This window comes from Eleutherodactylus coqui, chromosome 8, assembly GCF_035609145.1.
Source record: "Eleutherodactylus coqui strain aEleCoq1 chromosome 8, aEleCoq1.hap1, whole genome shotgun sequence".
NCBI lineage: Eukaryota > Metazoa > Chordata > Amphibia > Anura > Eleutherodactylidae > Eleutherodactylus > Eleutherodactylus coqui.
Genome location: NC_089844.1, coordinates 59,736,186 through 59,760,928, shown reverse-complemented (window position 1 = coordinate 59,760,928; position 24,743 = coordinate 59,736,186). Strand labels below are relative to the sequence as shown.

At 44.5% G+C, this 24,743-nt stretch overlaps 1 protein-coding gene across 1 annotated transcript in view; it reads left to right on the top strand.

Moving 5' to 3' along the window:
* Window positions 1-24,743, top strand: part of PLCL1 (phospholipase C like 1 (inactive)) — a 259,157-nt gene that overhangs the window by 206,987 nt on the left and 27,427 nt on the right. The window contains exons 4-5 of the mRNA XM_066575683.1: window positions 12,578-12,653; window positions 16,105-16,214. Coding sequence (XP_066431780.1) covers window positions 12,578-12,653; window positions 16,105-16,214 — 186 coding nt within the window. The remainder of the gene's footprint in view (window positions 1-12,577; window positions 12,654-16,104; window positions 16,215-24,743) is intronic.

Below are 24,743 nucleotides of genomic sequence, written 5' to 3'. Positions count from 1 at the left end.
CTGACAGCATCAGGCACCTTCTCTCCAAGAAGATATGGTTCCAGACAAGTGAGTGTGAGGGTGGATGTAAGGCTACTCTCACACACTGCAGTGGCAAAACGTGCGCGGGTGTGACAGTGGCCTAAGTCTTTGCTATTACTACTAGGGGGGGAGGCAGTGGTGGGGAAGTAATGGTTTAACCGCTTAGAATGAGGTTCACTAGTGGAAGGTGGCCTGCTGGAGAAGTAAGAAGGGTCTGCTGTGACCACTATGCTGGGGAAGTAAGAAGGGTCTGCTGTGACCACTATGCTGGGGAAGTAAGAAGGGTCTGCTGTGACTACTATGCTCGTGAAGCTGTTGTGACTCCTGGGAAAAGAGGGAGGGCATACAATGACTATTGAGTGGGGAAAAGGGGAGGCTGCTGTGACTACTTGGGAAGTTACAAGAAGGGCTGCTGTACAAATACCAAGGGAGCTCTATTCTGGCTATGGATGGGGTGGTGGCAATAAATCTGTGACGTGTAAGTCCAGGCTGTACATTACCATTAGGGCTCCTGCTCCCAGCAGATATTAGTTGTGGAATCCGCATTCGTTGTCCGCACTGTGAATCTGCAGCAAATACTACCCATTACTTACTATGCTGACCCACTGCTTCGACCACCAATTGCAATTTCCGCTCGCGGAGGAAGAATCGCAGCGTGCTTCATCTTTGTGTGGATTCCGCACAGACGGCTTCCAATCCGCGGCCCGTGCACAATGACATTGTGGGCTGGTCGCAAAATCTGCGTTGTCGCCTAGCAAAGCTGCAGTGAAAAAAAAAGTACAGCACATGTGCGACGGCGAGCCGCCGGGGTCCATCCGCAGGACAGATTCCCTGGCGATAGAGCAAGTATACGCGGCTCCCGCTGCTGACGGAGCCGGATTCTGCTGCGGGCTTTGGCTTTGCAGTGTGCAGGGAGCCTTATAGCGCTTTTTTCCCCATGCACATCAATGGCTCCCCAACCCACTTGTGTGCACTTGACCCTATGGTGCATCATTGCTGGCTCTTTTTGGAGCTGGCTTCCATACCTGCAAAGATTTGTCTAGGCCTTGGTTATGGACAATGTATAAAAGATGGAACAAATGATCAAGGTACATGTTAACATCATAGCTTTGTAGTTAGTGAAATTTCACAGCTGGAGGAGTTGATGGCCTTCATGTCCTTCAAATTTTTGTAAGATCTTATTAAGGGTAAAGGAAGAAACCAAGATATGAGTGTTTTTCTACTTCTCCTGTGCCGTTTTATTTTTGTGCAAGCAGTAGAGATGAGCGAGCATACTCGTCCGAGCTTGATACTCGTTCGAATATTAGCGTGTTCGAGATGCTCGTTACTCGTGACGAGTACCACGCGGAGTTTGGGTTACTTTCATTTTCTTCCCTGAGAAATTTGCACGCTTTTCTGGCCAATAGAAAGACAGGGAAGGCATTACAACTTCCCCCTGCAACGTTCAAGCCCTATACCACCCCCCTGCAGTGAGTGGCTGGCGAGATTAGGTGTCACCCGAGTATTAAAATCGGCCCCTCCCGCGGCTCGCCACAGATGCATTCTGACATAGCTCAGGGAAAGTGGTATCTTGGTGGAGCTGCTATAGGGAGAGTGTTAGGAGTGATTTTAGGTTTCAAGAACCCCAACGGTCCTTCTTAAGGCCATAAATCTTCTCTATATGCGCTCAATGGGGCCGGCGGCAGCAGCACCGACCCCAGTGAGAACATATAGAAGACAAATCCTTCTTCTCTGCCACAGCTGTAACAGCTGTGGCAGAGAAGAACGATGTTTGCCTATTGAATTCAATGGAACCAGCAATACAGCAGGTTCCACTGAAAGCAATGGGCTGCCGGCGAGCGCGGGGATGAATTGTCGGGAAGGGCTTAAATATATAAGCCCTTCCCTGCAATTCATCCAGAAATGTGTTACAATAAAAATATATACCGGCGTATAAGGCGACGGGGCGTATAAGACGACCCCCCCCAACTGTCACCTTATACGCCGGCAATACAGTGGAGCAAAGAATAAAAATCATTACTTACTTCTTCTGACGTTCTGCGGTGCTGCTGCAGGCTGTCGCTTCCTCCTGGTTCCCGGCAGAGCATTGATTTCTCTACGAAGGGCTTTAAATCCCCGCCTCCAGAAACACACGTGCCTTCAGCCAATCACAGCCAATGACAATGATGTCATTGAATGGCTGTGATGGGCTGTGTTTCTGGAGGCGGGGATTTCAAGCCCTGCGTCCAGAAAGCAGTGCTCTGCCGTGGACCAGGAGGGAGCGACAGCCTGCAGGAGCGGCGCAGAACGTCAGAAGAAGTGAGTAATGATTTTTATTCTTTGCTCTACTGTATTGCCGGCGTATAAAGTGACAGTTGGGGGGTCGTCTTATACGCCCCGTCGCCTTATACGCCGGTATATATTTTTATTGTAACACATTTCTGGATGAATTGCAGGGAAGGGCTTATATATTTAACCCCTTTCCGACAATTCATCCTGCGATCGCCGGCAGCCCATTGCTTTCAGTGGAACCTGCTGTATTGCTGGCTCCATTGAATTCAATGGGCAAACATCGTTCTTCTCTGCCACAGCTGTTACAGCTATGGCAGAGGAGAACGATCTTTATGCTGACAGTGCGGGGGGGGGGGCCCACTCTTGCCGCTATTGTGGCTTAATAGTGGGACCTGTGAACTTGAGATGCAGCCCAACATGTAGCCCCTCGCCTGCCCTATCCGTTGCTGTGTCGTTCCCATCACTTTCTTGAATTGCCCAGATTTTCACAAATGAAAACCTTAGCGGAGCATAGGTCCCATACAAAAATGCTCGGGTCGCCCATTGACTTCAATGGGGTTCGTTACTTGAAACGAACCCTCGAGCATTGCGAAAATTTCGTCCCGAGTAACGAGCACCCGAGCATTTTGGTGCTCGCTCATCTCTAGCAAGCAGTATTCAACGAAGTATTGCCATAACAGCAAGTGATAGAATATCATTAGGATGGATGATATTACCAGTGAAATTTAGCTGCAGAGATCAAAAAGGGATGGTGTTTCCTGGCCATATGTCATCAGTTTGCTTAATATTAGTACCCCATTAAGTGGGGGAACAACTGGGACATCCCTTGACAAGATCATTCAGAAATTTATGAAACCAAGTTACAGATATGCTTTTAAAGTGGTATGTATACGCCTGGCATAGTCTACTTACTTAATGGTGTGATGTTCACCAACAGTAATACTACAGTAGGTCTATCATGTAATGTCTTGACTAGAGAAAAGTAGTACTAGTGTCGGAAAGGCCACAATGGGCCGTTTAATAACTATATAATATAAAACATGCAAAACATGAACTGTAGAAATAAATATCTGTGAAACTGTTAAAACAGCCATTGTTACACAGTATCAATAAAGTGCAATTTTTAAAACAAGAGGACGATTACTCAAGTAAGGAGACCTTGAAGGCCTAAGCATCTCCACCGTTCGATCTCTTCCCCGAAACTCAGGCTTTTGCCCTCAGCTGTCATCACCTAGCCAGAGAACCCATTTATAAGTGAGTTACTCCCTCCCTGGCGACATTGCCATCAGCGAATCACCAATGGTCTAAGCATGCCTCCCCAGACCCAAAAAACCACAAGGATATTCTACTGCATCCATCTTTACTCCAGTCTTTTCATTTTAATTCCGAACCTGCCTTCAAGGACTCCTTACCCTACCGTCACTGCGACAGCTAAATATGAAGCCCTCGCCTGCCTCATCTCCCACCAATAAACCTCTGTCTTCCACCATCGACACTTGTCTCGATTTGGACAAAAAGATCTATAAATCCCTTACTTATTTATCTTGTGATTTATCGGCCAGATGAAGATTAAACAAAGGGGGAACGGGTGGACGGGCAATCTATACCTGTTGCTCGCCTATCAAAGCCCATCCTGTAAAGCCCTTCCTAAAGCACCACCTCACTAGCACCACCTTGGTCCTCTGTGTGACAAGCTGTACCAAAGCCGTAACTATAGAGGATGCAGGGGATGCGGTTGCACCCGGGCCCAGGAGCCTTAGGGGGCCCATAAGGCCTCTCTTCTCCATATAGAGAGCCCAATACTATGAACGAAGCATTATAGTTGGGGGCCCTGTTACAGGTTTTGCATTGGGGCCCAGAAGCTTCAAGTTACGCCTCTGAGCTGTACTATACCTTTCTCCTCCACCACTACTACCCCCACGTTGTACGCCCTTCCGCCACACCTTTGGATTCACTCCGCCGGGCTTTTCCTTTCCTTTCCTTTTTCTATACTGCTTCATTACTCAAACAATAGAAGTATAAACTTCATTTTTTTTTTTTTTTAGTTTAGCATTTACATGGGAAGGATTATAATTGCATTTGCATAATGTAGATGATGTTGGGAGTTAACAGAGAAATTCTTAATCCAGCTAATCTTTCTAAAATGAGTTATTATTAATTACAGTTTCCAACCTTTTAAATACACATACAGCAGTGTTTAATGTCCTACATTTCCCATGCCCTCCTACCGAGTTTGAATTTATTACAGATGATGGTAGAGAGATTTCTAAATTCTATTAAAATATTGGCCTAAATGACACATTTCCATATTTTAACCGAGCCGTTTTGCTTCCAGACAGTTATGTGCGCAACAAAGTAGCATTACCGATGCAGAGGAACATCTTTTTCGTTCTAATGGGATAATTCCAGGCTCCTGTCTCCAACATCTGTTTCTTTTGTAAAAGATGGCAATTTTATTAAGACACTCGCAGAAAGAAGCCGAATTCCATGCTGTTCTAGGCAGTTTAAATGGAACACATGGAGTTTTTCGAAAGGTCTTCACCGGAATGATATTTTTTGTTGTTACCATTAAATGATGATAGTTTTGACACTATTAGTAGCAATTTAGGGGTTTAAATCACATGCCTTCTTGAACTCTGCGCTGTTCGTCTTTCTAAATGGTAATTCTGTATATTCAGTAGCTCTTCATGTTACATATACAGTATGGCGCTTATAAAGAGTATTAACCGCCTCCAGATATTTTATTGTGTGACCGTGTTGAATCTCTTTGAAAGTACAGTAATTAGTTTATTGATTTAGTCTGACTATTTAATGTTGCGTTTCGTTGACTTTCAGAGTGGCAAGCCGAGGGCCTAAATATTCAGCTCCCTAAGGGGCAATGCAATGCATGCAAATCAGTTTTTTTTTTTAGTTTTTTTATTTCACATGCTTCGGGAAAAGCCTGAAAAAAATTGACTGCACAGATTTTGTAATTCACTGCATATTAATTATTTCCGTAGATTCCACACTGAAAAGCCCTGGATTGGCTCAATTGGACTTTAATGGAGATAATCTACATGCAAATTCTTGGCAAAAATCCTGTATTTTAGCTGCAGATTTCTGCCGTGAACGGCACTGAAAATCCATGGCAGATTTGCTCCTGCAAATCTTGACTTTGTGTAAAGGCCCTTATTACGCCAACCCTTATTCTCTACTGGAACAGTTAGTTGCCTTTAAGAGACTCTATCAGGTCCTATGAGCCCATGAACTGAAGTTGTAGGTTCATAGACCGGAATTTCAGACTCGCCTTCTTCGCTGTTGCCCCACTGTACGCCTCTAAGGCCGCTGTATATATGTATGTTCTCAGAATACCAGGATGCCTTCCTATTCTCTTTGTTTCAAAGGTTAGTATGTTGGTGATTTAGAGAGTGATATGGGTTGGGGTCTCACAAGAGTCCTAAACATTTTGTATTGCCTTTTGTTTTTTGTTCAGTTGTGTAGAAATAAAATTAAAGAGGAGGTTGGTAAGCTTAGAAAATGTATTTTTAATCCCGCTGGTGACATCCGCCATAGATGTGCGCTGGATTTATATGAAGCCGGCCCAGGAGCCAGGCTTGCTCTATATGCGATGGGTGTCGATACCAAGCTGCAGCAGCCATAATAGCCGATAACTCCCATTGTGACTGTTAACCATTTCGATGCCACCTTCAGTTCTGACAGTGGCATTTAAATGGCTCCCTCTGTCATCCAAAAGGCTCGCCTGCAATGACCTCATGGGCAGCAATTCATTTGTAATGGCAACCTAGGACCTTGTGACGGTCTCCAGGGCTGCCATGGCTGTTTGCCTGTCAAGCCCTGCATTTGGCATGGTTTAACAAAATACTGAAATGTGGCAATGTATTGTATAGGCATGTCATTTTTGTCACACTGTATGTGATAACCCCCCCCCCCCCCCCAAAAAGGCGTAATTTCTTTTTTCATTCTATTTGACACCCCAAAGTTTTTGTACGTTTTTCAGTACAATATATGGTACATTAAACAGTACCATATAAAAAAAATACAACTTTTCCCACTAAAAACAAGGCCTCAGACAGCTATCCTGTTTCCCCGAAAATTTTACATGTACAGTTGCCTGGACACTATATAAATTGACTTTTTTATTAACTGTAATTAGGGCTTAATTTTGGAGCAGGGCTTATATTTGAGGCATTCTACAAAAATCCTAAAAAAAGCATTCTGCCTCCTCAAATCCTGGAAAATCGTGCTAGGGCTTATTTTTGGGGTAGGTCTTATTTTTAGGGAAACTGGTTATTTTAAGAGAAAAATAAAAGTTATACTTTTTTGAAAGGGAGGAAAAAATGAATAATGACTGCGTCCTCAGGGTGTTTAGCAAAACAGTAAGGTCAAATATTTACAGGAATGTACAGCCTTGAATGGTCAAGTCCAATTGAGAATTTGTGGTTAGACTTAGAATAGCTGCCTATTCCAAAGAGATGGTTCTCTTTGGAACTTCATAGAACGTCAACAGTTTTTCAAAGCAGTGATGAGACTGAATAAGGTGCCCATAAACTTTCAATAGCTATGAACACTCTTATTCAGCTGACAGCTATTTCTCCCAGCTCAGCCATACATATGATGGCTAATCGTTTTTTTGCATAGGGACAGTGGAGAAAGTCACAGCCAGGCAGCTCTGGCAGCAGCTTATTTCCAGGGGGAACAAAATTAATTGCAAGGCACAATCCATGTGCCAAATCCTGCTTTGCACCAACATCCTCTATCAGTGGAAAGCCGGGAATCTCCCATAGGCACACAAGTCATTCGCTTCCTGGTTCATTTGACTGGAGTCTAAGCTGTATGGGACTCTTAAACCGAAGACTGTAGATGCTTACAAAGGCGGCATTACTAAATATTAATGTGAAGTGTTAGCAAATAGCGACACACTCGGTTATTTAGTGTTTATAGATTGTAATGAATGTAGATCACTTTAGCTTTTGTTAGGTCCTGTTCACACTGGCTGCCTTGTACGCAGGCACTTACTGTAAACTATTGCCAACTCTAGGGTGATGAGTGTAAATACATTGTTATGTGCGAGTACTTAGAATACCTTTATTGTAATAAAGCTTATTTCACATGGGCGCGTGCGATATTAGGCCGCGAAACTCTGCCTGACATCACGTTTGGGAACGTGTGATTTGCACGCAGATGACAGGTGTTTTTGTGTCAAGGGGTGTAGCGATCCCCCGGTGCAGCTGTCAGAATGAACAAGTGTTTCCCATAGATTTCATTAGGAACCATTGCATTGCATTCGCCTGCACCTCGCACGCCATGCGGTGCTTCTGTCAGCCCCATTGAAAACAATGGCTGATGAGTTCCGAGGGAAAGATAGGACATGCTGCTATTTTTTCACGCATCATGCAGCCCGGAACGAGACCAGCCTGAGGGGCAGTTAGGTAATTGTGACACAGAAAAGGATTCTTGGGCCTCCCCCTCCCTCCTCCCTCTTTTTTTTGCCCTATCTCTTCTTTTTCTCCCCCCCCATTTACCTACCCCTCCCTTTCCTGCTCCCCCCACACCCTACCCCCAATGTCTATTGTAAAAGTGTTTCTATTCCCTTTCGTTGGTCGGGGCAGTTGCATTCTTTGGATTAGACAAGATCCTTGATATATTCCTAGGTCAATGACCACGTAAAAGCTCCAAAAAAAGAAGAGATCGTAGTCTATGGGGTCAGCGGACCCAGCCTTTTATTTTCTGAACCAGGCCAGGTGTGGCTATTGAATCCATAGTAAACACCACCGAGAGCCACTTAATTAGCCATCAGATATTCCATTAGATGATGCCTACCACCAAACGCATGGCTACTCACGCGCGGAGCCTACAAAGATCTCCCTAACTACAGTGGTGCTTGTAGCCCAACTCCCCCTTCCCCCCTTTCCTTAGCTTGGTATTAAATATGTATGTAAATTGCTAAATGATGATAAAATGTATTTGAACCTAAAAAGTGATCATGTATATTACCCCATTTAAAGAATCGGGTTCATATTTGTGCGACTCGCACAGCACACATCTTGCAAAATTTGTGTGAAAGCGTCCTTGGGGTGCTTCGTTCGGAGAGCATGAAAAGGGAATCTCCGCGGCCGGACCGCTCTTTCTCTGACTATGATGGAGTCCATCTGCTTTCCGCCCAGCTTACCGTCTTTTGGACGGAAGGACAAGTGATGCATGCTACGCTCTTTTTTCCCGTATTTTGTCTCGGATCTTTGACAGAACCGCCGTCCAGAGGTCTGGACGCCGATGTGAATCCGGCCTTAAAGGGGTTGTCCCGCGAAACAAAGTGGGGGTATACACTTCTGTATGGCCATATTAATGCACTTTGTAATGTACATTGTGCATTAATTATGAGCCATACAGAAGTTATTCACTTACCTGCTCCGTTGCTAGCGTCCTCGTCTCCATGGTGCCGTCTAATTTTCAGCGTCTAATCGCCCGATTAGACGCGCTTGCGCAGTCCGGTCTTCTTCCTTTCTGAATGGGGCCGCTCGTGCCGGAGAGCGGCTCCTCGTAGCTCCGCCCCGTCACGTGTGCCGATTCCAGCCAATCAGGAGGCTGGAATCGGCAATGGACCGCACGGTGCACCGCATGGTGCACCGTGGGTGAAGATCCCGGCGGCCATCTTACTTAGGTAAGTAAGAAGTCGCCGGAGCGCGGGGATTCGGGTAAGTACTGGCCGTTTGTTTTTTTTTTTATCCCTGCATCGGGTTTGTCTCGCGCCGAACGGGGGGGGCTATTGAAAAAAAAAAAAAACCCGTTTCGGCGCGGGACAACCCCTTTAAGTGTTTCAGTCTACCTGTGACAAGTGACTTATTTCCTGTCCACATATACAGTGTATCAATCAGCCACTATCAGCACATGCTCAACTGATCTAGAAGAACAACGTGAGTAACAACCCTGTTTCCCTGAAAATAAGACATAACATGATTTTCCAGAATTGTTGAGAATGCAAAATGATTTTTCAGGCTTTTTGAGGATGAAATATAAGCCCTACTGCAAAATTAAGCCCTGCTAACAGTTAATTAAGAAAGTCAATTTAAATAATGTCCAGGCAGCTATACATGTAAAAAGGTTAAACTTTTTTGAACAAAAATTAATATAAGACACTGTCTTATTTTCGGGAAAACACGGTACATTGTCTCCTTATTTAACAGCTTCCTATTTCCATTCAAATTTATTTGAATTTCACTCTAATTTCTCCAGGTCCTAATCAGTATTGCATCCAGTCAGTGAGCTCTCTGCGGGAGCTGCTATCAGAGGCTCCAGCACCTTTAGATCTTTACTATAACAAAGCCGAGTGTTTATACCGAAGCCTGCAGGATATCGCCCTTGTAACCAAGAAATATTTGATTTTTCAAAAGAACAAGCATTCCTACCAGTGATGCCCCCTGCAAGTTTCCTCGGAAGTCTAATCTATTTTAGTTTTGTCTTTTAATCTAAATATTTTAATGCTATCCCTAATATCAGCTACAAAGTCCATTGTAGTTCATTACATTTCATGTGTCCCCATATTAAAGTTTGGGTGGGGTATTCAGCCGATGCACATATGCTCCTATGAAGAGAGAACCACATCTCAGGATTTTGCTCATCTATTGTCAAGATAATGATTTATACACCGCTTGTCTTTAAGTGTAAGGACTAATGCACACGTGCAAATTCGCATTGCGGAATCCGCGGAAAGTGGCTGCCCCCGGATTCCGCAGGAAATTCTGCCCATGGCATTCTATGGCAAAGTGATTCTTCATGCATATGAGTGGAAACCAATTGCAATTTCCGCTCGCGCATGAAAAATTGCAGCATGCTCCATTTTTGTGTGGACTCCACACGGACAGCTTCTATTGAGGTCCATGGAAGCTGTCCAATCCGCAGCCTATCCGGAATGTCAATTCCAGATTGGCTGCGGGCACCCGCGTCATCGCCTAGTGTGGGAAAATCTGTACTGAGTATGTGTGATGGCGCATGGCCAGACCATCCACAGCATAGAAAAAGAAGAGACAGGTACGTGGGGTAACCAGCTATGGTCAGGGCCAGATTCCACTGTGGGATTCCGCAGCCACAATCCGGACGTGCAACATGAACATGATTGCAACATGAACAAGAGTTGCGCCTGCAATTACCAGTGCCAGCCACTATACAGGTGAGAGCTATAGGCTTTCATTCCGTACATGGTCTTGTCCAGGGTCCTGAGGGGTGAACCCCAGCTGATCAGCTAGTGATAACCTATCCTGAGGATTAGTCCTCAATATAAATTGCCAGGAAAACCTTTTTGAAGCTTGTGATGCCCTGCAACTAGAGATTGTAATGAAAAAAAAAAACAGTAACAATTTGGCATCTTTTTGGAGTCAGGAAGGAGAATGTCTCTCCAGGGGTTTTGTGCAGCCCTCTATTGGACCAAACAACCTGGTCTGAGTAAGGTTGTCTATTTGAAGCTATTTGGGTTTGTGTGGTTGCATCATAATAAATCTTTGATTGAAGGTAAAAGACATAAATTCAGGTCATCCTCATTACAGTCATATCAATGTTTAATGGAGCCTCTTAAGTTAAAACGTGGCCATTTCACATGTTGTGATATTGACTGAAAGAATGAAAGACAGCTTGGTTGCAATCCTAGTTAAAGAGACTTTGGCATCATCTTTCTGCAACCCTCACCACAAGGTAGTGACGGTCACACTCATTACACTGATATGACCACCGTGTGGATCTGTGCAGTAGTTTTTGAGAACTTGCGTTTTATCAGTAGCAGCACATACATAGAGGACGTCTTAAAGTAGTACTGGATGTTAATGAGCTGCAGGCTAGCTACACCCACCCACCAGCCAATGATTGACTGCCATCTGCCTTTTACTGTGTGTAGAGAGAGCGAGAGCTGCCAACCATTGGCTGGAGGACAGGGTGGGTGTGGCTAGCCTGCAGCTCATGAATATGCAGGACTAGTTCTGTGTCTGGGTGCTATGAATAAAATACAAGTTTCTTCCAAACTACTCCATAGATGCACACAATAGACAAATCACTGCAATCAGAGTGACAGTCACTACCTTATGGTGCTCTTAGTGAGGACTGCAAAATGATCGAATCCCATTGCGGGGGGTCCAATGGTGACCGTGGGAGCCCCCTCCCTCTGTTATCCCTTTGCATGCTGCGGTCGCACAGATCGTGACATGTAAAGGGTTAAACAGCGGAGATCGGAGGTTTTCTCCGTTCTCCGCTGTAAGAGCTGGTGCCTGGCTATCATCTGACAGCCGATCACCGGCTCTCCCTGCCACTGGATCATTGGCTGGCTTCTGACAAGCCGATGGTCTCCGTGGCAACCTGTAAACAGTGCAGAAGTTCAAAAAAAGAAGCGGGAATTTGCCGGCAGATCGATTATATCTTCCCGCTTCTTTTTTTTGAAGTCCTGCACTGGTTCTCTGTGGGACTGTGCAAGCGGTGTGTGCGCATAACACAATGCCACAGCTTATGGCATTGTGTTCTGCACGGTCCCATAGTGAAACATAGCCCGGAAATCTTCCAGGCTATTTCACTATGGGCAGTGGAGCTCGTTCCGGAAAATTTCCGTGACTGCCACTGAAGAGGTTAAAGGGTAAATCCACCTAAAATAAATGCTTTGACCTCCGGAAAGACATCTCAGTAGATCCCATCATGTAGCCTGTACACGTCTATCTCTGCTTATTCCTGTTGCCTCAGAGTAGCCAAAATCTTTCGGCACCACTAGGAGCTCATCAATGAAAATCTGCGGTAACTTTTTGAAGTGTATCAAAGCCCATTTGTTCTTGAAAATAGTAATAGCCTTCTGACAGATCTCTAGAAAATGAATTTCGGTTGGACTTGCCCTTTGAAGAGTAGCTCCACTTTATGCTCCTATCTTTAGCTGTTTTTCTTGAAGTATACGTATGACTTTTGCATGGCATGAAATGGAGTCTATAAGTAGTAGAAGGGCCTCTTTTGAGGAGGAGCTTCGAACTTCGACCGTTTCCTTCTTTGAGATGTGCTATGTCCTGGCCCTCTAAAATTGCCTGTTGTCTACTTCGCCAATATTATTTTTTTCTTAATTCAGTGAAAACAGACTGAAAAATGAAATTGTAATGCGGAAGGATTTCATAGTAATATGGAAGGATGGAACGCTCAAGTGGAAGCGTTGGTCTGCAGTCCATCTAACCGTGCGAACAAAATGTCTAGAATACGTCAGTCATTGTGCTACATATCTGGGAGGATAAATAATGTCCATAATGATTTACCTGTGGTTTTTTTCATCTCGCAGATGATACAAGAGAGCCGGTTTTTGATTGACGGAGCAGATGTCATTCATGAGAAACTTTTGCAGTGCCAGAAAACAGGTGAAACCCCTATTATTTTAACTTGCATTCAGAAATTGAAAACTTTTAAAGGGGTTGCCTGGGAAATAGGAGAAAAACACAAATCGTGAAAAAAAAAACAGTGCATTCGGTAGTACGACTAGATCGCTGAATATTTTTTAGTTTTTTCTAACACCTCCCCCTGAGCAGCCTGTCTCCTCAGTGCTCTCTGCCTCTTCACATGGTACAGGTTACTAGTGCGGGGCATCATTAATGGCTGGCGGAGGAGCAAGAAGAGCTTAGATAGGTGCTTGGCTCTCTGTCCTGACTCATCCCAGCCACGCCGGTTCTGTGTCTAACAGACATTTTCATTCCCCAATGATGGTTCCTTAGTCAAAACAAGCAGTTCGAAATACTGTAACTAAAGGTATCAAGGGATGTATGTATACTACTTAATACACTGGTTTTTCCAATGTTTTTTTTTTCTTAGACAACCCCTTTAATTATGCTTGATATCTCATGTATGAAGCGAAAGTAAAGTCATACATAAGTAATTCATAAAGACTCTGAATGGTAAAGCTGATTTGTGTAATTTTTCTTTTCTCTTGATGTGACTTCCAATAGAAGCCGTTTTAAGTGAAAATTCACCGTTACAACCAAGTTATTTCGTGTATTGCTCCATAGCATCAAAACTAAAAAAGAATAAACTTTGCAAATAGTCTTATTTAAAATTTTCAGATTTTTTTTTTTTTTGTCGTCAGCTCTTATGCAGATCTGTGTATCACCATGGTAGCAGATTACTAACAAGTTCTGCATACATACATTTGGTTAAAGAGACTCTGCCACCTACTTTTAGCCCTACTAGCTAAGCTTATGTGCTGAAAGTAGGTGACTCATGGAGACCGGGAATATAAATGCTATACTTACCTTCTCCATCATTTTTCCAGTAGGATGGCTGAAAGCCGCCACTCAATGCATTGAGCGGAACTACTAAGTAGTCAACCCATTATAAAATCAGAACGGTCAGGTGACTTAGCAGCGCCGCTTAATTACAGCTGTGTTAAAGGGGTTGTCCCGCGGCAGCAAGTGGGTCTATACACTTCTGTATGGCCATATTAATGCACTTTGTAATGTACATTGTGCATTAATTATGAGCCATACAGAAGTTATAAAAAGTTTTATGCTTACCTGCTCCGTTGCTAGCGTCCTCGTTCCCATGGAGCCGACTAATTTTCGCCCTCCGATGGCCAAATTAGCCGCGCTTGCGCAGTCCGGGTCTTCTGCAGTCTTCTATGGGGCCGCTCGTGTAGAATGCCGGCTCCGTGTAGCTCCGCCCCGTCACGTGCCGATTCCAGGCAATCAGGAGGCTGGAATCGGCAATGGACCGCACAGAAGCCCTGCGGTCCACGGAGACAGAGGATCCCGGTGGCCATCTTCAGCAGGTAAGTATGAAGACGCCGGACCGCCGGGATTCAGGTAAGCGCTGTGCGGGTTGTTTTTTTAACCCCTGCATCGGGGTTGTCTCGCGCCGAACGGGGGGGGGGGGGGGTTAAAAAAAAAAAACCCCGTTTCGGCGCGGGACAACCCCTTTAAGGATGACATTACAACTGTATGTTATGTTATCAGTATTTCATCACTATTTTATCAGTACTTGCATCCGTAATGCTGATCCATATTTACCCAATAGATAATAGCAATTTGGAGGTAAATATTGGAAAAATGGGTCATGCTGCATTTAAAAAAAAAAAAAAAGCCGTGAAAAATATAGCCATGTGAATACACACATAGATTTACATTAACACTGTATTACAGTTTGCAAAGCACAAACCAAATACGAAACTAAAAAATGGTAGTCTGAAATCAGCCCATTTACACACTCAAAATTCGGTCAAACAACCGCAGATGAGCGGTCATTGTTGCGTGTAAACGCTGCCATTGTTTAAGGTGAGCTTAAAATCCATCGTTCAGCAGGAGAGAAGATAACAGGGACGCTGTGTTTTGTTCGGGAGACTGAGAGTCTGTCTATAGTCCATGCAAGAACAAAGGAGCTGTGTGCAGAGCTCAAACCACATGCTGTGCTCTGCAAACAGCTCCTGGAGACCCCTTTACATGCAAATGAAGCTAATAAAGTGTTAATGGACATTAGTGTCCATTAACAGTTTATGCAAAACGATTGCTAAAACTGACATTTTTTTCAGTGGTTTGAAAGATTGTCTTTGCGTGTAAATTGGCCTTAAGGGTAAATTCAGATAGGGTAGAAAATGTTTTGCCATGAACCCACTGCTAATGTGCAACACAAACATAATATAACTGTTCTCTCTGTTTGCAAATTCTCATACTATTGTTGCAATTTCTATATGGAAGAGAAGTTGTGAAAAGTTTTCATGGTAAATTGTCTTAGAGACGCGGTCACCTACTCTTAGGCCTCCTTCCCACGAACGGATTTACGCCACGTAAATTCGCGGCAAAAATCCGCTGCGTTGCCCCCTGCTATTAGGTTCTATTGAACCGAATAGCACAATGCTCACGATGCGGAATTCCACCGCGGAATTTCGCTCCGTGAAATCTCCCGTCCTCACCCGCGGCATGCTCTATTTGCTGCGGGTGTACGCGCTGACGGCTTCCATTGCAGTCAATGGAAGCCGTCCGTTCACGCTATCTCCCGCTGTAACACAGCGGAAGATAGCGTGAAAACGCTTCCCCGCCTACCGCCGCGCGTCATATGACGCGGCCGGCGCGTCACGTGACACGGCCGGCCGTGTCATGTGACACGGTGGGCGTGTCACATGACGCGACGGCGGTGGGCGGGGAAGCATCTTCACGCTATCTTCCGCTGGTAAGTATGGGGTCTCTGGGGGGCGCCGTGACGGGCTTCACTGCGGAATATTCCGCAGCGGAGCTTGTCACGCTCGTGTGAAGCCGGCCTTAGGCCTATCAGCTTATGGGCTAAAACTAGGTTACACCACCTGAGTCCGGGGATGTAAGTGTTATACTAACCTTCACCGTCATTCCCCCGATGTCAGTGCTGGAAGCAGCCAATCAGGGCATTGAGTGACGCCCATTATAAAATTAGAACGGATGGACTACTTAGCAGCACCGCTCCATGAATTGAGTGGTAGCTTCTAGTGCTGGCACCGGGGGACTGACGGGGAAGGTAAGTATAAGGCTTACATCCCCAGATTCAGCGGGTCACCTGCTTTGAGCCCTTAAGCTTGGCCTATAAGGCTAAATGTAGGTGGCAGATTCACTTTAATCGTTATGACGTAAGGAGTTAATAATTGAATTTCACTGCTGTTTTCATCTGCCAGCTTCGACTATAATTAGTATTGACAAATTATCCTACACAGTCCTAGAAATAACAGACATAAAATATAATTAATATGAGATATAATCATCATCTCCTGGAGGGAGAAGCGTCTAGACAGCACAGCTCTTTTGTGTTTTATATGGTTCTAACTTGTAGACTTCCGTTTTTTGTCTTTGCTTTGTTTAGGGATGGAATTTCACGAGGAACTACATAGTCTGGGGACAAAGGAAGGACTGAAAGGCAGAAAACTAAGTAAAGCAATAGAGAGCTTCGCCTGGAACATCACAGTTCTGAAGGTATGGTGCAGGCTCCTGTACATGTTAGCTGACTGACATTAAGTTCTTTCCAATGTAAACAGCAGTTTGGAATTGATGGGTAGATCGACATGGGCTGTATTGTCTGCAGCCAAGAATTGGCAATGAATTTGCAGATTTCATGCTTCATTTGAAAGGATGAAATACACGGTGAGAATCTTACAAGCCTGAATTGACATGCGATGGATTTAAAATTACACTGTAGATCAGAGGTTCCCAAACTTTTTTGCCCCGTAGGCCACTTGCCGATTTTTTTGATTCCGTAGACCTCCTGCCTAAGGCCGGCTGCACTCAACCGGGTCGGATTCCACATGCGGGAGCTCTTATTGGAATCCGACCCTGTGTGCAATCAGCACCCGCGCATAACTGTCATTTCTTTTTCTTTTCTGTACTGCGGATAGTCCACACGGCTCGCCGTTGGACATGCGCGGTACAGATTTTTTTTCTTAAGCCCCTGCTTTTCCCGTGCCCTCACCTAGCGATGACACGGAATCCGCGACCTTTCAACAATGTCAAGTGTGGAAGGGAAGTGGGTCGGATGGCGTCTATTGATTTCAATGGAAGGTGCATTATGTCATTTACAGAACGCCTAAATGTTGATGATGACCTGCCTAAATGGAGTCTGCCCATGTGGAGCCCCATTTACATCTCATGCACCCCCAAATTTTTTTCTTGCTGACATTGACCCCAGCAAGACAAAATCAACCCCTGGGGGTCCATATAGACCACTTTGGGGACCACTGCTGTAGATTGTTTTACCTAGCATGAAAATGTGATTTCTTGATTTGGCATTTACATTGCATGCAGTTACTGATTATACTGCATGCCTCGCAGCATATATGCAACCGTGTGGACTTACTGTAAAATATGGGAAGTCATGTGCATTCTTAAAACATATTTTCATTCAAAGGACATCTATACCATTGATGCAGACCATTTGTTTTCTGTGTGCCCCTTGGAGAAATGTGGGCCCAGTTCTGGTTTTGCCCATCCCTTTTCTTATTTGGTTAAGTGAACTTGTGCAAGACTCCACTCTATAGAGAAACTGCACTGTAGACAAAAAAGAAAGCAAAATTTGGCCCAACTTCTATAGTAAAGGCTTGGAGAGGGCAAAAAACACCAGAACATGGCACCATAATGGTGAGTGGGTGGGGTGTGTGTGTGGGCAGGGGGGGGGGGCAGGGCTATGGCACCTCATTATACACTGAATAATATAGCCATGATTGTGCCAATATTGTTCAACTTATGTTTGCACCCTGCATCAGTATTTATTAAATATCCATATATTCACTGAGACCTCCTCCGATCCTTGGAATGCTGGTCTTGTGTCCCTCCTTCTCCTCACTGCACAACCTGCAACGAGGAAAAAATTGAATGTAGCAGTGGTTGAGCGTGCGCAATGCTACTTCATTCAATTTTTAATGTGACTCCTAGAGATAACCAATTTGTACTTGTCGATTTCTCTCGACCCCATTTAAATGAATGGAGCGACGGCCACACATGCTGGACTGCCACTCCATTTAGTCTCCTCCTGCTCACTGTGGGGAGTGCAGCGGGACACAAAACTCCTGTCCTCAGGATCGTGGAGGTCTTAGCAGTGAGACCCCCTCACTGATCCGACTTTTGGGACCTACTCTAGGGATAGTCACTAGAAGTCAATTTGGTTTACAACTCCTTTAAAAATGTTTAAAAATGAATAAAAAATTTTTTTTTTTGACTAACTGAGCCATACAGGAGATACGATAGTAGTTTTAAAACTTTTGACGGAAGCGAGTTAATGTGATTTTTCTACAGGGTACAGTGGAGGATGCAAAGCAGCTCAGTTTAATTTTGGAGATGAGTGCTCTATTCAGTTTATATTGTATACCGGCGGCTCAGTAGGACAACATGTAATAGCTACCTGGAAAATCAATACAGCCTTGGATTCGTGAGATTTAAATACTGTAATTTATTGATGCGTGACAGACTTCTATTGGGGACACAAACCAGTTTTTTGCCTTCATAATAGCCGTTAATAGGTTACATGAGGCCGGGTATGCACAGCATTGAGCTTTTTGGTCACATTGAAAAGCTCTTTCAAAAGCCCCTTTAGATAGCAGCCAAGGATACAGAATTGCTCCTGTGTAATCTCGTTCTCTTTGGTCCTCGTTTAAAGAGCCCAAGCCGTGTATATGGTACTTAAAATACTTGTCCTTGATCCTGCTTGTGGATTTCACTTTTTCTCCCACTTGCATTCTACAAATAGAGTTCATAAAAGGGAACGTGGCTCTCCGATAACATTGTTATACCTCACACGGTTACCCAATTCCAGAATTCTGTGCTAAAATTGCTTCTTTATTTCCCTCAATGACGAGGCTGATTTGAAAAAAAGCTTATTCTGGGCCCTATGCATATAGTTGTTTATAGATTTGTCACCCTGGAACATGGGGGGATCACTCGAGTCCACCAATTAGACACATTTTCTGTAGAGTAATCAGATCTTTGTGAATTACAGCTACTAATTACAATTCTTTCTAGAAGCATTTCTCAGATCCATAATCCAATCAGTACTTAATCCTCTTTGTAAAATAGCAGACTTCAATCTCTTTACCTGATGTGTCTTTAATATTGAATTCAGCTGGAGAAATCCGATTTTTTTTAGGAAATTTTAAAAAAAAACAGCCAGACTGATTCTTGATCGCCTGAAGCATACTGTCGGGGTATATGAGAAATAAATTAAGTGCTTTACACAGGAGCGATAGTCGTTCAATGAATGTAGGCGAAGTGGCCGGGGATCTTCTGGCCACCTACGTCCATTCACGGTAAAGTGGAGTTGCTCAAAGGTTGAGCGGCTTCTGTAGACACTGATATTACAGTGCTGGAGGGGGTTCAAAGAAGGGCAACTAAACTAATACATGCAATGAAGGGACTGGAATACCCAGAGAGGCTATCAAAATTGGGATTATTTACTCTAGAAAAAAGACGGCTAAGGGGCAACCAAATAACTCTGTATAAATACATGAGGGGACAATACAAGGATCTCTCACATGATCTGTTTACACCCAGGACCTCGACGGTTAACGAGAGGGCAACCGTTACGATTAGAGGAAAGTAGGTTTCATCACCAACATAGAAGGGGATTCTTTACTGTAAGAGCAGTTAGACTGTGGAACTCTCTGCCTGAGGAAGTGGTGATGGCAAAATCCATAGAGGAGTTTAAAAGGGGACCTGATGTCTTTCTAGAGTGCTACGATATTACAGGATATAAATCTTAGGTTAATTGTTAATCCGGGTATACAGGCAGGTAGGAACTATTAGAGGTTGATCCAGGGATTAGTCTGTTTGCCATTAGGGAGTCGGGAAGGAATTTTTCCCCCAAAAGGGCTAATTGGCTCCTGCCTCTTGGGGTTTTTTGCCTTCCTCTGGATCAACAACACAGGAGGATAACAGGCTGGACTAGATGGACATTGTCTTCATTCGGCCTAACAAACTATGTTACTGGCCAATAGACACTTGGCTTTAGTTCTGCTAAGAAGCAAGCGACTCCGACACGTGATCTATGTCTGGCTTGGTGCTCTGTTGGCGGCTGCATACACACAGGACAATTCGCAATGGAATTTGCTGTTTCCAGTGAGAATTTTGTGAGAATGGTAGCCCAAAATGGCCGATTTTGACCGTTTTGGGTGACTGTTGACTACAAAATTAATGCACAACTGAGTCATTGTGTCATTGACTTGAATATTTCTCATTGGTTTGAATTCCAAGACTTTTCCCTCTCTATCATTCTGAAAGGGAGTCTGTTAGGAGTTTCGACCATGCAAAACTGTCCTGGTAGGTGCCATGGAGAAGATGTACAATGTCACATTGTCCATTCTCCAATGTGGTATCTTTGGACATGTGTACATGACATACAAGGTGCTCCAAAGGAATCCATGTTAGGGTGACTAAGCAGAAACTGCAGTGTTGACTGAGAGGCATCTCCAATCTGTGGCTAAACACTTCTGTGGACCAGGATAAAGGTGACAGATTTAAAAGTCTTAAAGGGGTTCTGACATTTAAAAAAAAAAAATTTTACTCACCTTGCCTGGCTAGGACCGATCGCCAGGCATGTCCCCTCCAGCCGGCATCTTCTTCTGTGGCTTGTAGAAGCAGAGCAGGAGCGGTCAAAATGACCGCTTCCGGCTCTTCTCCGTCCATCAGTCACTTCCGAGGTGAACGGTCGGGCCGCCCACAGCAAGCATGTCACAAGCAGTGCTTGCTGTGGGCGGCCCGTCCGTCCTCGCTGAGCTCCGAGATTCTGCGCGTGCGCAGTGGGGACGCGGCCCGTCCTGACTCCTGTCAGAGGGCACCTCTCCACTGCGCATGCGCGCGATCCCGGAGCGGCGCAGCTCGTGGAGGAAGAAGAGGAAGAGCAGCGCCTGCTGGGAGATGACCCCCCTGATGTCAACAACAACAGGAGACAAGGTAAGTATTATGTTTTAGCAGCCATTAATCGTGGGTTCCCTGTGTCCATTAGGCAGACCAGGGAACAATGGCTGCTAAAGCATAAAAACCTTATTCGTGTCAGAACCCCTCTAATACTGAAAGGCAATTTTACGAATTAGTGAAAGAGGGGACAGCCTGGAAATTCAAACTGATAAGAACTTTCAAGTCATTGACACAAGGACTCAATTTAATATAAGCCCATAACATGGGCACACTTTATACCACAGCGAACAAAGGGTACTGTTACATGATTACGCTGGGGAACACAAAAAAATTTTTTTCAATGATGCTTGGAAAATTAGACCTTATTCTGGTTATTTTTGTCCACTGATTCCGAAAATATCACTCATTTCATTCTAGGGGCTCTAGTTTTTGAGATAGTCCTGATGTCATTATCTATTTTTGTTACGTACTTTATTTTCCCTCCAGCATTTGCTTACTATTAGTACATAGGGTACACATCGCCACCGCTGCACATCAAGCTTGGTTTGCTGAAAAAATCTGTAAAGACATTGAAGAGGCATGGAATGGGTTTTGCCTACAAATGTAGAAGATTTCCTGCGATGAGCCTGGAGAAGCTGAAAGCAGGGAAATTCGATGGACCATAAATCCGGGAACTCATGAAAGACCAGCATCCCCAAGATTCAGTGGACAACTTTGAGGCTCATGAGCGGACGCTGTTTTGTATGGTTGTAAAGCCTTTCCTTGGGTACTATAAGGCCCCCTGCACACGACAGAGCTGGATTCCGTTGTGGTGATGTAAGTGATGAACAGGGTGAACAATTTCACCAGGGAATAAGAACCGTGGAAGAAAAGGACTGCGGACGATGGGATACACATATGATGGTGGACTACTGGTCACCGTGTAAGAACAGGACTGCGGACGATGGGATACACATATGATGGTGGACTACTGGTCACCATGGAAGAACAGGACTGCGGACGATGGGATACACATATGATGGCGGACTACTGGTGACCGTGGAAGAACAAGACTGCGGATGATGGGATACACATATGATGGCAGACTACTGGTGACCGTGGAAGAACAGGACTGCGGGCGATGGGATACACATATTATGGCGGACTACTGGTGACCGTGGAAGAACAGGACTGCGGATGATGGGATACACACATGATGGCAGACTACTGTTGACCGTGGAAGAACAGTACTGCGGACGATGGGATACGCATATGATGGCGGACTACTGGTGACCATGGAAGAACAGGACTGCGGACGATGGGATACGCATATGATGGCAGACTACTGGTGACCGTGGAAGAACAGTACTGCGGACGATGGGATACACATATGATGGCGGACTACTGGTGACCGTGGAAGAACAGGACTGCGGACGATGGGATACGCATATGATGGCGGACTACTGATGACCGTGGAAGAACAGTACTGCGGACGATGGGATACGCATATGATGGCAGACTACTGGTGACAGTGGAAGAACAGGACTGCGGGCGATGGGATACACATATGATGGCAGACTACTGGTGACAGTGGAAGAACAGGACTGCGGACGATGGGATACGCATATGATGGCAGACTACTGGTGAAACATCCAGCTTGAATGTCTAGGAATATCTCATCGCAGGAAATCACAGAAATGGAGTTTCATCAACATCTCAATGAAGAAACTTTTGTTTTATTCATGTTCTCTGCTTCTTAGGATTTATTTTTATACCTTCAGCTTTTACATGTGTAATACAATATGTGTACATGTGTACATTTAAATGAACATATGTCATGTCTTGACAAGCAGACCTGATGGAGAAAAACTGTCATTTTCAGAATCGACAACCGCAACATATCCCCCAAAGGTTCTAACCTCTCAGTCACCAAAAATGGTGTTCCCCAGTGTGTTAAGCAAAAGCAATAATTGCTCAATCAATGAAGCAGAGCGTGCTGGAGAACTCTTCCAACAGCCCTTCTCCATTCAAAGTCAACAGGCAGTCATTCATAGATGAACGACCGCCTCTTTATATGGGCCAAAGTCGCTTGTTTTTTGAGGTGAGCTTTTATACAGGGAGATTGTTGTACAAATTCTCTCTGGAAATAGTGAATTCGGATAATAATCGTTCTGTGTACATGCGGCCGCCAATAGTGCAGTAAACAAGAAATCGCTCACCGGTTGGACTATAGCAGAACCCAAACCGAAGCAACTGTTGGGCCATGTAAACAGTAGCCAATCAATGTTTGAGCAACTCCTGCTTACTGTGAATGGAGGTGGGCGGCCGGAACAATCACTGCCCCACTCTGCCTCCATTCACGTGAACGACTATCACTCCTGTGCAAAGCAGGTGGTTACATAGAATAGAAGTAGCTCAAGAACTCTCAAAGTAGTAGGTCATCGTGGAGTTCAATTCAGGCTGACAAACCATTAGAAATAGTTCATACTCTTAAAAAAAAAAGTTCATCCCAGCAACAATTCATATCACTTTCAAGCATTTCAATCCCAACTATAATTCATCCAAAGAATGAACAAGAGGCAATAGTAAGAAGCAATAATATTGTATGCGTGTCATCAAATGGTTAAAATTAGAGATGAGCGAGCATACTTGCTAAGGCAAACTACTCGAGCGAGTAGTGCCTTATGCGAGTACCTGCCCGCTCGTCTCTAAAGATTCGGGTGCCGGCGGGGGAGAGCAGTGAGTTGCGGGAGTGAGCAGGGAGGAGTGGGGGGGGGAGAGAGTGAGAGAGATTTCCCCTCCTCCCCCTCCCCCCCTACTCACTCGAGTAGTTTGCCTTAGCGAGTACGCTCGCTCATATCTAGTTAAAATATCAATTCTATCAAAGTATCAACTACTAATGTAAAATCAATCAAGTTGACATGAATCCAAAAATATTTAAAACAACTCTTCTTAGCGATAATTCCTATTAGGGGGGAGCTGTAAAAGCAATGTCACTGAATGCTACACTATGTACACCTTAATATGAAAAAGCTACACATTTAATAGTATCCAATTCCTATACTATGATAGCAATGCATGGTTGTATAGGAGGCTGAAAAAGCAATATAAAACAACAGATAATTCACAATGTGTACTAGGTCCCAATATCGGGACCAATACAAACTCATGCCCACTCAATCAGCCCAAGGTAGATCATCCATGGAGAGAAACAAAAATCACAGGTTGCTCATATATGGCTGCAATATCAATTAATATCCTTCATCGCCATAATTGTCAGCCATATTAGCTCTTGGGTTTCTCTGTCATTCGGCCCCCCCAGAGGATCCTACTTTCTTTCTCTTGGGTGTCCTTGACAGTCAATCACAGAAATAACTTGACTGTCATCCACCACACTGTGCAGTCTCTAATTTGTTACTCTATACAGTCAAGCAACACATAAGTTGAATCTTTAACCTCTTTGACTGCATGTTGTACATTTTACGGCATCGGCGCTATGTAGATAGCACCAAGCATAGTAAATCAACAATATGCAGAAGGGGAGGAATTGGAGTTGGAAACTTAGTATTTTGGTCAACATTTTGCATCAATATGGGTTCAAAACATGAAAGAAGTACAAATCTTTCCATACTTTGTCCAACTCCTGGTTTTGGCTTACAAATGCTGACCAAAATACAACTATGTGAAAGTGGCCTCAAATTGGGTAGATGTCTATGTATTATTTTCCAAAAATTTACAAGCCTCGAATGTAGAACATCAGAAACCAGAGACTTTCTCCTTGAAGCAGTGACCTACAAGTGCTCTCTATGGGAGAACGTGGGCATGGCAGTCTGAAACAAGTTAGATTTTCAGACCACACACAGACTTGACCGGCGGACACCACGGGAACGAGGGGGGCCGTTGAGTATAAAAAAAACTCTCCCACTTGGCTCTCTGTTACCTCCCCTTACAGCATCATAATGGAGTTTACAGAGGTGACAGGTTCCCTTTAACTATTACTTCTAGCACGCTGGGGGGTTATAATTTCCCAACTGTTAGAGCCAGAGTTTACAGACCATTGGCATGGAGCGCTATGAACTGCCTTAAGGCATATTTCATTTGGGTGCAGTTGACATTGTGCTCCTG